This window comes from Leuresthes tenuis, unplaced genomic scaffold, assembly GCF_036924035.1.
Source record: "Leuresthes tenuis unplaced genomic scaffold, fLeuTen1.0.hap1 SCAF_13, whole genome shotgun sequence".
Classification (NCBI taxonomy): domain Eukaryota; kingdom Metazoa; phylum Chordata; class Actinopteri; order Atheriniformes; family Atherinopsidae; genus Leuresthes; species Leuresthes tenuis.
This window is the reverse complement of record NW_027325367.1, coordinates 30,582,346-30,595,348: the sequence shown is the minus strand read 5'-3', so window position 1 is coordinate 30,595,348 and position 13,003 is coordinate 30,582,346. Positions and strand designations below refer to the sequence as shown.

General features: G+C 40.8%; 1 protein-coding gene across 1 annotated transcript; it reads right to left on the bottom strand.

Moving 5' to 3' along the window:
• Positions 1 to 1,555: 1,555 nt before the first annotated feature.
• LOC140266805 (uncharacterized) lies at positions 1,556 to 12,567 on the bottom strand. Its single transcript, XM_072361899.1, is given in 13 exon segments — positions 1,556 to 1,655; positions 1,657 to 1,768; positions 1,897 to 2,030; positions 2,607 to 2,797; positions 3,056 to 3,180; positions 3,358 to 3,550; positions 4,311 to 4,439; positions 5,799 to 5,921; positions 6,649 to 8,043; positions 8,901 to 9,008; positions 9,119 to 9,215; positions 11,106 to 12,068; positions 12,330 to 12,567. Coding segments are annotated over 13 exon segments (3,816 nt in total). The 5' UTR covers positions 12,476 to 12,567.
• Between the last annotated feature and the right edge of the window lie 436 nt (positions 12,568 to 13,003).

Below are 13,003 nucleotides of genomic sequence, written 5' to 3'. Positions count from 1 at the left end.
TTTTCTGCCAATATCATTATTTCCATGCATTCCTGTTTAAAATTGGGCACTCAATTCTCAGTAGTCAGCTTTTTCCTTTAAAGCCACCTGTGCTCATCTTACTACACGTTTGCTGTAGTGATTTAGTTCTGAGACTTAAATGTTCGCCAGTGAGAACAGTTTGAGCCACAGTCTGCTATGTGCAACATGAGACACTACATACACAGCACAGCTAGCTTCTGCAACTGAAAATACTTGAGCATAGGTTCACATTACATTGAAAAAAAAAATTACTCTTAAACCTTAGGTCAAAAAGAGAATGATCAAAATATTTATTTGAAAAAACAAACAACTATGGCATGATTTTGATAAATAATTTCATCCATACACAACCCAAATGACAAATTAGCCAGTGACAAAAAAGCAGATTAAGCAGTTCACAACATAAAAGGTTCACACTGCAGTTCAAACCGTACAGTCAAATTTCCATAAAAGAGCTAAGCTTTACATCACATGACAAACCTGTGCTTTCAGAGAGGCAGTTCAACACTTACAATAGAATACATGTAAAGGATGCAATTTTTTTTTTTTTTTTTTTTTTTATAAAAAACAGACAAACATATCATGCCATTTAAAGGGGAAAATGGAGGGGAACAATCGATACAAAGGCTCGACGGGGCTTTTCAGGGTTAGAGGGAGTGCAGCAATTCGGCACTACTGGAACACCACTCACAAAACGCTGAAGAGCACACGAGTGTGGAAAACAGTTTCTCACATCAAAAGTTTGAAAGAAAAACAATAAATTCAGTGACAAGTCACAGCACACACACACAATATTAAATCTCCAGTTTACATGCAGCAGTAGTGTTTTACATAATCGATTATTCAACACTACAAGACCAAAACCTGCACTCCAGCAACCGGCTGAATACAAACCTCAAAGAGCCAAAGCAGCCGGGTGGAGAATTAGCACCAACACTTTTCTGTTCTTCAGTTCAGCAAACAGCCCCTGACTGGGATGTCTGGTTTTGATTTTGGAAATCCATTTGGGAATTTGACAATGAAGAGAGATTTGATCAACACTTTATATCCATAAAAAGAAAAGAAAAAAAATTGTTCATGTGGCAAAAACTTATTTTGCATTAAAAAAAAAAAAAAAAAAAAAAACACTTTTTAAGGAAGATATCTGAACAAACACCTAGATCCTTTAATATTTATAACTTCAATTCAAGTTCCTTGACCACAAACAATAAAAATATTTAAGTTTAAGTTTTGGGGTAGATTAATTTCCAAAAATTAAATTTAAGAGATTCTATAACCATAACAATAAAAAGAATCTTATGATGAACACAATTACCTCACAGCCATCTTCGCATAAATCTCTGGCCGGCAGGAGACCTGCAGGCATCAGGTAGGAGCCAACAAGATCCACTGATTACCAGAGATAAACAGACTCCACAGAAAAACAATATAGATAAATATTTAGGAGGGTTCGTAATGGCTCAGAACAATCCAAGGCACTGAAAGGGCTGTGCATTTTGCATTGGTAATAACATGCAGGACGCCGTCGTCCAGCTCAGAAACACTTGCTGAAGACACTCTGTGGTCCATGCTCTTCATATTCATGCCGACTAATCCATGCAGAGCTGATGGTGGGTAAGTTGACCAGCACTGCACACCAGGAAGTCTCTGTCTTTGGGGCTTGTGACACAAACCTTCACCCCCATGTTTGCAGGCACCAGTCTTTCGATTTCAGCCTGGAGCCGCTCAGGCAGTAGTGTGTTCCCACCTTTAGTCAGATAACAAAAACACTCTGTAAAAGGCAGAAAATCAACCAAAGCAGGACAAGAGATTAAAACATTGAGCTTTTTCATATTTCAGTATTGCTGTGCAACACCAGCACAAACCAGATGTTACATGACAGCACAATGTTTTCCAGGAAGCAACGCCGCAGGTCAATGTCTGAGCTGAGGATTGACTTGAAGATGCTCTTGTGCATCCCATAATGGTCACGTCCAATCAGCTGTGGTTTAAACAGAATCTCAGGAGCCCTGGATGAACGGTGAAAATGGTACATTCATCTCAGTGTGCCATTATACACGTAAAGATGCAGTTCGACCATCTCATATGTTGCATCAGCTTGACAAATCGCAAACAGGCATCTAATATCAGTCGTCAGGACGACAGTCAGGCAGACCATAAATATCAAACCTAAGCCTCACTGTGGCTGACCAAGCTCTCTGTAGTGTAAACATTTGTGGTTGATTAATAATCAGCTTACAAGATTTTATTATGAATAAACAGATGTTAAAACATAATACAGAACATCTGGCCCATTTAAAAGTTTCCAGCCATGCCAGAATTTCTGCTGGGCACTAAGGAAAAGCAGTAGTTTGAGCCTAGACCAACCCTCGCCAGACTTACAGGCTCACGTTGATTAGTTCCACATGTCGTTTTTGCTGGCAGACTTAGAATGTCATTTAGAAATTAATGTGTCATGTTATGTATTAAAATGTAAATGTTCATTGGAAAGATGAACATTTAGTGTTTTTACACGGTGTCTGTTTGCTGTGTAAAGTGGTGGAGCAGCATTTAGAGGACTGAGACAGAGCAGGACATGCTGTTACCTGAACCTTTCTGTGAGAAGTGTAACAATCTGTCCATGTGGCATGCTGTAATGAATCTCTCTGCAGCACGACCCCCCCTGCCTCAGATTAGCTTCATAGTTGGGAGCAATGCAGCAGCACCTCTCCTTCATCTCCCTCACTATCTCTTCCTCTGCTGTGGTGCGCATGAACACACCCTGTTCCTGTAAGAGCTGGAAGCACAGTTGGAGAAAATTATCAACTTTGACAAAGCAACCCAACACTGATATTTTGGGTTTTGTATAACTGAGACACTTACAGAGATCCAAACATTTCAGGAACAACAATATTAATCTGCACCAACAAGCACAAACAGGGGATCTTTGCCCCCATTTTACAGCTGTGCTCCAGGATTCCATGCAAGCTGCCCATTGATGTTATTCATAGCTTGCTGCTTATAAACTGTAAATCTCAACATAAGTCATGCATACCTTTTGAAGGTACTTTGTAACATCTGCACCTGCTAGAGGGAAGCGTTGCACTGCATGAGTTAGGCAGTATCCCTCAAACACAGGCACACTGTGGCTCACACCATCCCCAGAGTCAAACACCACACCTGAAAGAAAAATCCCATTAAGACAAAAAGGCAGTGCATTTCAGGTTTGATTGTCATTAAATGATAAAGAAACTTTTCTTTTTAGAATTCAAGCATACTCGAAAGTGCTAACAAATCTTTCCACATGTCAATCCAAAACTGTAGGTTAAAATTGATAAAGACAAATGTTCACAGTACCAATGGTTCTCCCTGCTGCGTACAGCGCCAGCACTGCCTGCATGGCCGCATAGGTGAAAGGAACATTGAAACACTCAAACATGATCTCCACCATGCGCTGCCGGTTCTTCAGGGGGTTCATGGCTGCCTCAGTCAGTAAAACAAGGTGGTTCTCAGGATCAACAAGCAGCTGCTGGAACGTGTGATGCCAGATCTGAAAGCAGTGTCATGAACACGACCATCACTAAGCCAACAGACAACCATGCACGCTCCCACCAACTCATACTGTGAGAACTGGGACCCCTCCTGCTGTGAGGCAACAGTGCGAACCATCACGCCTCCACGCAGGCCAGGCTCGCGCTCATGTCCTTTGTTATCCATCTACAAGTCACGCATGCCTTTCTGCTTGCTTGTCAGGAGCGTCACTTTCTTTTACTTTGGCAAATGCCTCAAGTATATTTTAACTAACAAATTAGATTTAGAACATATCAAAATGTAATGTCTCCCACTCAAGTTACCCATAGTAAAAAAAAAAAGAATTAACCATGCCCCCTTTCTACTAATGGATAATGATATTGTAAATCCAATAAAACTACAACGATGACATAATGCAACTTTGTTGTGGGCCTTCGCAGGTAGAATGCTGGAATTGTGATTTACTATTCTGCTCTCACCACACCCTTCAGGAACAGCTGGTTAATAGTTGCATTATTTCATATAACCAGGAACATCAAAAATATTTCCAAGGTGTTCCGTAATCCCGTCACACATTTTGGAGGATTCATGTGATTCTACCTAGTTATCACTGAGCATTGTAATAATCTGAAACCAAATCTTTACCGCCGATACGCTGAAACTAATCTATTAATTCTGATTGTATAAAGCAGAATTGTAACCCATTCCTCTCATCATCTAGTTCTAGTTGCAAATAACAATGAAAAGGCTCTGAACAAACTGCAAGCTTTACCATTTACCTTTTCCATTTCATCCCAGTTACAAATGATCCCATTCCTTATGGGATGCTTTAGAGCCAGAACCCCTCTTATATGTTGAGCATCATGACCAATATAGGTTTTCTTTACCAGGTTACCATGAATCACTTCCTGCACAGACAAAAACAAAGGAAGTGCTCATACTTGGATGAATAAGCATCATTTACACATTTAATAAACATTTCAAGTGCAGTAATATAGCTGTTGTCTGAAGTGTTGTTAAATGCATTTCCACAAGTCGGAGGAGTTCAGACATGACATCTGTATCAGAGTCTAACACGGTAGGAAAACGTGCATCCAATTAGAAAGAAATCAGTAAATTGCCTGCTGTGGGGAAGATTGCATGTATGGTTGATGCAAGGTGCTATGCAACCAAGACAGAAACTTTGATTTCTTAAAAAAAAATAAATCTAAAACTTTTTCAAGGACAAATGTTTCATCCAAAACAACAGGATCTGTATTTCCATAAACAGGACCAAAGCACAGATATAAGTAAAGATTTATAATATAACATCCAAGCTTTGTTTGTCCATTTCACAAAATAATATGAAACCGTTGTGCTATTATAAGTTGAGACTTTTGTTGGCTCGCAGCTGAGCTACAGCGCAGTGACGCAGAAAACAAATTGTGGCATTGGTTCTTCTATTTGTGGTCCAGAACACAGCTGCTCTGCACACACAGGAGCCCTAAAATGTTCTAAAGATGCTCCAGAGCGGTGGCTTGTGTGAATGCAAATGTTTGCTCTGAACTTCTTTTCCATCCCTGCACCCAAGTAAAATATGTGGAACAGTGGATCAGATAATGAGCATTGAGGCAGCTGTGCTATTGAGCATGTGTGTGTGTGTGTGTGTGTGTGTGCTGGGATTATGTCCTTTCTGCTAACATGCATTCTGCTTTTTGGCTCACTCTCCACTCTTGTGGACACATGCATGCAGCACTCAAACAGAACAAGGAGCCTCATATTCTATTCTCAACATCTTGGAAAGAACAGGCAGCTTGAGAACTGCAGAAAAAGACTTGATCAAATCGTCCACGCAATCTCCTCAACAGCATTCATGTGGAAAAACAGCCAAAGTGACGATTCTGTTTCACTGCTTGTTCAGTCATTCCAGACCATGTTATTTCTCCCCTGCTGGTTGAGCAGGACAGGTTCCTGACTTTGAAAGTTTAATGATAATCATTACATGGTCAATCTCTGTTAAAGATAGAAACATATAATTAAGGAAAGCAGAAATAGAAATAAGGCAGAATGAGCTAAACGCGAATGTTCTGCACTGAAAGCCTCCATATAACTAACCGGGCTCTCAAAGTATTCCATCCCAACCAAGACTGTTTTGGAGGGGGCATGTTTAATCAGGTAAATACATTTAGAACATCATACAACTACATTAGTGTTATGAACCATTAAATATCTGTATCATTTTAAATCTTAATGAAACAAAAGAAACGCTTATTCATGAAAATCCCTACCTCATATTTTGGGATTCCAATTATGGTCGGGAATATAATGTTTGGGTGCTCTTGATCTGCAAATCCTGCTTTCATAAGACCAGATCCCGTATCTAGTACTATGCGGGTCTTGAAATCTGCAACCTGCAATCACAGCAAGTGAGAAAACTATTTCATTGAATTTGAAACTATGCTTAGGATAAGTTTTATTAATCTGGTTCACTCCATTTTAAGGATAACTAGTGTCATTTCTCAGAGTCGTGTTTGCAGTTCAAGCCTATGTTACACAATGACCACCTTCAGTTTACCAGGAGCTAAACTTCACCTGGAGCAGTTTCTGTCGTTCCCAATCACTTCCACCTTGTTATAATACCACTGACAGCTGACTGGAATATTTAGAAGCGAGGAAATTTGATGACTGAACTTGTTGCACAGGTGGCATCCTGTCACAGTACCACGCTGGAATTCACTGAGCTGCTGAGATCGACTCATTCTTTCACTAATGTTTGTAGAAGCAGTCTGCATGCTGAGGTGCTTGAATTCATACACCTGTGGTCATGGAAGTGACTGGAACGCCTGAATTTAATTATGTGGATGGGTGAGTGAATACTTTTGGCAATATAGTGTATATAGCATCTTAGTTTAGTCTTTAAAGTGATGGTCAGGTTTGATCTATTAAGATCTGTTAATCCATTTCCAAGCTGCTACCGTAACATCAGTATGGATTCCCTTTCAACACTTCATGAAAATCATGATACCATGAAAAGATTAGATCCTTTCACCCTTTAAAATTTGGGTCTCAAGCCAAATCATAACATAACCAATCAAGCTCTTAAAAGATGAAAAGGACTAAAAAGTTGAAGAAATGTACCTCTCCAATATTGCCATAAAGCTGGGTCCGCATCCCTTGTGACCCACTGTGGGATATTCTCATAGCCTCATAACTCAGAACCCTATCACGCAAATCCTCTCCACCTGGGTCAAACTCCAGAGGCTGATCAGGACGCATCTGGGGTAGCAACTGTAGAAGTTTCTCTGTTGGCTGCACATCCACCTGCAGCGAACATGTAGGTGCTACTGATGCGTCGTCTTCATCTTTACTGGTAATTTCAGACAAGTTTTTGAATGATGCCTTGCTTTTTTTGGGGAGCACATGGTTATTGTTGTTGTTATTACTGTGCTTTACATTTAGATCGGAAACAATGCAGTCACTGTGGTCTGGATTAATATTCTCTGGTGCAGCACCAAGTGCCTTTTCTAGTGAATCAAGCTGCACATAAGGATCTTGAGCAACAAAGGATGGACCTTGATCCCACACTTCAGTGGAATGAGAAATGTCTAGTTGAGCAGGACTACTGTTCATAGGATGTGAAGACTTGCTTGCTTTAAGTACAGGCAGACAGGGGGGTTTCACACCTGGATCAGACGCGCCACCTGGCCTCAATTCAGAGGTTAATGACGAGACTTCAATGTATGCATTAGCTTCATCTCCACATCCATTCAGTTCTTTCACATGGATACATTGTTTGGATTGGATAACCATCTCAGATAGTTCCTTCACATCAGATATATCGTTTTTGGTTTCATTAGCATCATTACTCCGTAAAAATGGAAGGTGTTCTTTGGCAAATTCAGAACTTGACGATGTTTCTAAGTTTTCAGTCTGGCAAACTGTATCCTGAGCCTGAGAATTGTTCTGGACCAACAATGTGAGGTGTCCACTCTTTGATCTTTTGCAACTGTCTGGTAAAGGCTTGTTACAGGATGATGAGTCCTCCCAATTCCCCATTATAGAGCTTGCTGTTACCCCTCTACTTTCATGCCCGTTCTTTTTAAGATAACAGTCTCTGTCCAAACTCTTCTCATGCTTCTCCACCTCCCTTTCTTCCTTTTTGAATAGCAAGCAGTAAGCCTCCTTCTCCTCCTTTACAGCCGATAGCTGCTGCTTATACAAAGGTGTGCTCCCTGAGGGCTCATTGCCATGGCTTTCTTTGCAGTGCCAGAGCTTGTGGATCTTCAGGTTTTCGTCGGTAATCAGCTGATCCAGGATGTGGCCATTCCTTAGCTCAGTCAGCAGATCTGGACTGTTGTGAAGTGAGCCTTCATCTGCCCCCATCGCAGTCTCAGTGCAGGGCTCGTCTGCACAGGCTGTATTCTCGCCTGCAGAATCAGCTGATCCAGGTTCACAGAGGCAGTCTGATTTTCCAGGAGACGGGCATTCCTCAAGGCCAAGAACACCATCATCAGCCAACTCACTAGAGGACATCTTCAAAAAATAAAAATAAAATAAAAAGAATATACACACACCATATATACATTTCAATTCAAACAAACAATCTGTGTTGCATGTCTGCACAATTTATCATATTTTGATTAAGAGTGGTAATTCTAGCAATAAAAGCAGACAAAATGCTCACAACATTTTGTCTATTAGTAGTTCAGAGGTTATTTTCAATTCTGGAATGTATATATAAAAATAAAAAAACTGATTTTTTTTCCCCTTAAAAAAAAAAAATCAGCACTATAATAGAAGAAAGAATTAACTAATTTTTTTAGTAAATGTGCCCATTAAAAACAAGGAACAAGCTAAATAAATGTCTTACAGCTTTGCAGAGTACAACTGAACTCAATCTGTAAATCATATGTATGGAAGAAAAAAAAGTATGAAAATGTGCCGGCACAGACTCCAGCATCTGACAACAGAAGAAAGCATAGCCCCTCAGTGCCTGCTTGGGAAGTTCTGGATACCCATGCTTCATAGATACTGAAACATGTTCAGAATATTTAAGTCTTTGGGACAAAGTGTTTTCCTGTTTTGGATTGCTTTGAAGTGACAGCAGATGTTGCTAATGATGGAAAAGCATCAGGCTTTCCACCTTCATTAACACTGTATTTGACTTTGGCCAAAATCTCCAGTCACATCAGTCTGAAGAATTAGCCAGTTGCACAAGTTTAGAGCCTCATCCTCTTAGACTATGTGCATTACAATATGATTAAAAGTTATGGAATTTTTTTTTGCCAAAGATAGAGATCAACCAACATAGGATACATTTTTTAAAAAGGCTAATCTTCAGTTTCAGTTAAGCAACTGTTGATTCCTAATTTGATGCGTGTTCAACATACAACAGCAAGATGGTCCTCACTGCCCCACAGTGGCCAGATATCCCTCCTGTCCTCTGACCTCAGCAAGTCATCCAGCACAGCTTCTTGAGCCAAAACATTTTCCTCCTCCTGCAAAGCAAAAGATTTCACTGGTGATCAGATCTACTGGCAGATCAAGACATGTTTAACTCAAATTCTATTTTACATTTCAACTTAGAAGCCAACAGTGGATTACTTACTGCAAGGATTTCATCAGCCCTGCTGAGGATTTTCTCCACCTCCCAAAGACCCTCCTGCTCCTTCACATCCCAGTCCTTTAGTGAGACAGCCATTAGACTGGAGACAGAAAAGTGATTTAAAAACAAAACAAAAAAAACTCTTAGACGTTTTTTTATGACGCATATATTGGAGTACTTGCTTTGGCAAGTACTCCAATATATGCGTCATAAAAATTCTACAACCCCATGTTAGAAATTCCCATATACCCACAGAATGACTGTTAAACACCCCCCCCCAAACAGAATTACCAACTGAGCCATCAATATTTCCAAAGCCATTAGTTTTTAAAATAAAAGGGAAAACTGAAATTTTCCCCAGATCTAAGATGTAGGAGCTCTTTAACAGTAGTACTTTAATAACCTTTGCTTTAAATTATTAACCATCCGTTGCCAAGGCATTACCCATCAACCCGAACTGCCTGAATAAGGGGAAACTGGACTTTGTTTCTTGGTACTCGAAGACATTTTACCTCTCATCCAAAAGGCTTCTTTAAGAGGTTGTTCAAGGCGTTGTCACCTGTGAGTTTAAGTGGACCGTTTATATTTCAAGAATAAAAAACACTTTAGGATGGTGATGTCAGACATCTACCAAACACTTGGATGTTGTGTCCAAAGCCTATTTGATCAGACTCATAAACAACTTACAGGTATGACCTAAATGGTTCACATAAAGGTCAGATGAGAGTGATACATGTCAACTCAAAGTTCTTTTAATAATTTATATAGGATATGTACCTACAAGCTCTATCTATGGCTGCCACTGCTAGTTGTGGGGATGCAATAAGTGAAAATAATCCTGAATCAAATATTGTTAGTCTTCACAACCTTCCAAAATATTAAGCCATCACATCAATCCTCTATCAACCACCCCCGTCTAAACCCTTCAACTTATAACATTCGAATTGTAAACCCGGTGATCAGAATTAAAGTTTGGAGTGCGCTTTATCCTCCCATCAGAATGACAATAATAAACTTAATCTGACACTGTTTGGAGGAAAATTAAATTAGCAGATTATACCCATTAATGTTACTGAAAACTTTTCAGTCTAGCAGACATTTAACCCTTGTCCATATGTGGACACATGATCAACATCATATTGCAGTTACGCAGATTTCAAATGTGAAAGCAAAACAGCCCTGCAACAGGTGTTAAAATGGGGACTCCCACAATAATGACCTTCCCTAAAAAGTAAACATAGGCGACACATAGCACTTACTACAGACTCACTTCGTTTGAGCTACCCAATTCAGCACAGCAATCCATTTGGCTCTCTGCACTTCACTTTTTACTTCACTTTCAGAATCTGTCGATACAGTTGACTGAACGACAGCTTTTCCCCCCCATTTTAGATTTGTAACCTGAGTAAGGTTAGCACTGTCGCCTCACAGCGGAGGGTTCCCGGTTCTGGCTGGGGCCTTTCTGTGTGGAGTTTGCATGTTCTCCACGTGTATGCATGGGTTCTCTCCGGGTACTCCGGCTTCCTCCCACCGTCCAAAAACATGCATGTTAGGTTAATTTGTGTCTCTGAAATTGTCCTTAGGAGTGAGTGTCAGCAAGTGTGTGGTTGTTTGTCTCGTTTGTCTCTGTGTGGCCCTGTGATGAACTGGCGACGTGTCCAGGGTGAACCCTGCATCTCACCCGACAACCGCTGGGATAGGCTCCAGCCTGCCCCCACTGCGACCCGACTGACGGATTAAGCGGAATAGAAAATGGATGGATGGATGTTTTGCGTAAGTCAAACAGTAAGCTGTCATCATTCAGCCAACCACAGGGGCATAATCAAGTATGGTCAGACTACTGTGTGCATATGCACTATAAGCCTAAATCTCATTGCCAGTTGGTTAGAGGTGAAAAAGCCTTTTGGATTAGAGGTTAAATTGAAGTACTAAGACAAAGTCTAGTTGACTTTTTTGTCAATCATGACCTGGATGACTTCACCAACATTACCCAACAACAGAATCTGGCTTCTCGTCATGGAGGTCATACGAATCCCAGAGAAGAGTAGGAATCCCCTCAGTGGTACAGATGGGCATGCCGTCCATTCCATCTGTAATTGTGCTGGAGAGAATGTTGCAAATGGGGCTTAGTTCAGGCTCGCCGAAACCACTTTGAGAATTTAGTGTCCAGTCCATACTCTGTGGCCATCTGGGCTCTATGCTGCTTAATAGGTCTGTCTGTGTGGGCTGATCTTGACACCTATTGGACTGACTGACTTGGGGTTCTGAGGCATTAAGGAAGACAAGGTCTCTCTTTTCGGGCAATGAGTTCTGTGTAATGGTGACCGTATACAAGTCTTCCAAATGATCTACAGGCAAGCTCAGCCAGGGATTAGAGGGTACCGCAGCCAAGCGCTTCACTGTGATCTCAAGGTTGAGGGAATCCACTTCTACTCTAGGCATGATCTGGATGCTCGCCCTGGAAGAGCTTCCTACAGACTCCAAGTCACAATCCTTTTTGTGATCCTTACAATCCGATATACAGGAAATATCATGGATTTGAAGGTGCCTCAGGTTATGCCTCATAGAGTTCTTGTTCCTAATTATTCTAGATGGACCCTCCGCGCCATCTCTCTCTCCAGATGCCTCCAGCTGGGTGCTCTGAGTTCCACTGAAACCAGAGTCAAATGAGCTCAAGCAAGATGGTTTACACTCAGCATGGAAATTTCCAGAAATTGCAGGTAAGTGAGGTGTTGCAAGAAGATGAGCTGCTTCTCGTCTACAGTCACATTTGGTGTGGTTCAGCTCTGAATGGCTGTGGGTAACATCTTTATCCGCTTCAATGACAGCATTTTGAGAGGACCGATTTAGATTATTGTTCTGTAAATATTCATTCTGCCACTGCAAAGACAATTGAAGCTGTTCGGCAGACACTGGCCCAGAGGACATTAGGACCTTCCTCAGGGCTATACACCTGATAAATGAAAAATAATTACATTGAAAAACATCTTTGGAAAAATGATAAGGCAAAAAAACCAAACTTATCAATAATGTCAACACTTGGTGCAAACATTAACTCGGCTCCCACTTAAAAAAAATAATAAAATGATCATATGGCTTTTTTTTCCCTGGTAACATCAGAACACAAACACATTCTAGCACAGTCTGTCATGTTTGTTGCACTCTTATGATTACATCCTTTGAAAAAAAAAAAAAAAAAGTCTGAATGTCCTACCTCTGAGAAATCTGCTTGCCCATCTCCTGAAGCTCATCATCTGGGATGGCTCTGGACAGATGAGCAAGATGAAGCAGCTCCTCCATGTCTGGAGGTGGATGTTTCTGCAGGAAAGTGGAAAGCCTCCATCTCCATGCAGGGGTCATCCCCCAGTTGTTCCTTTGCAGAGTGTCTCTTTGAGCACATGACAGGAGCTCTTGTAGGAAGTTCTCACAGAGGACTACTCTGTACCAGCTGTGTGCCTAAATATGGAAAGAGAAGTTTAACATGTAAACAACCTATATTCTAAATGGCATATATTCAGAAATGGGTACTGTAGCAAACTCAAGTGTGGAATTTAATACAAACTTAAGATTTTAAATGACTGCAACATTCTTTTGTGGGGATGGTCAGTGTGGAAATACCAGATGGGAGATTCTACATCAAAGAAGAGAAATTTACAACCACCTTTGCCCACAAAAGCATTTTGGGGGAGTTTTCTCAGCCCCTCTTTCCACAGACCTGTGCCATAAATTTAGATAAATGCATTAATAGCTTAGTGCTAACTAAGCTGAACAAACAAAGGACCCTCTCAGGAGAGTATTGGGGCAAACCAGAACAGGACCCTCCGACCATATATGATTCAAAGTAAACAATGGTGACAGTTTGCCCTGACTCTGATTCAAGCCAGAGAC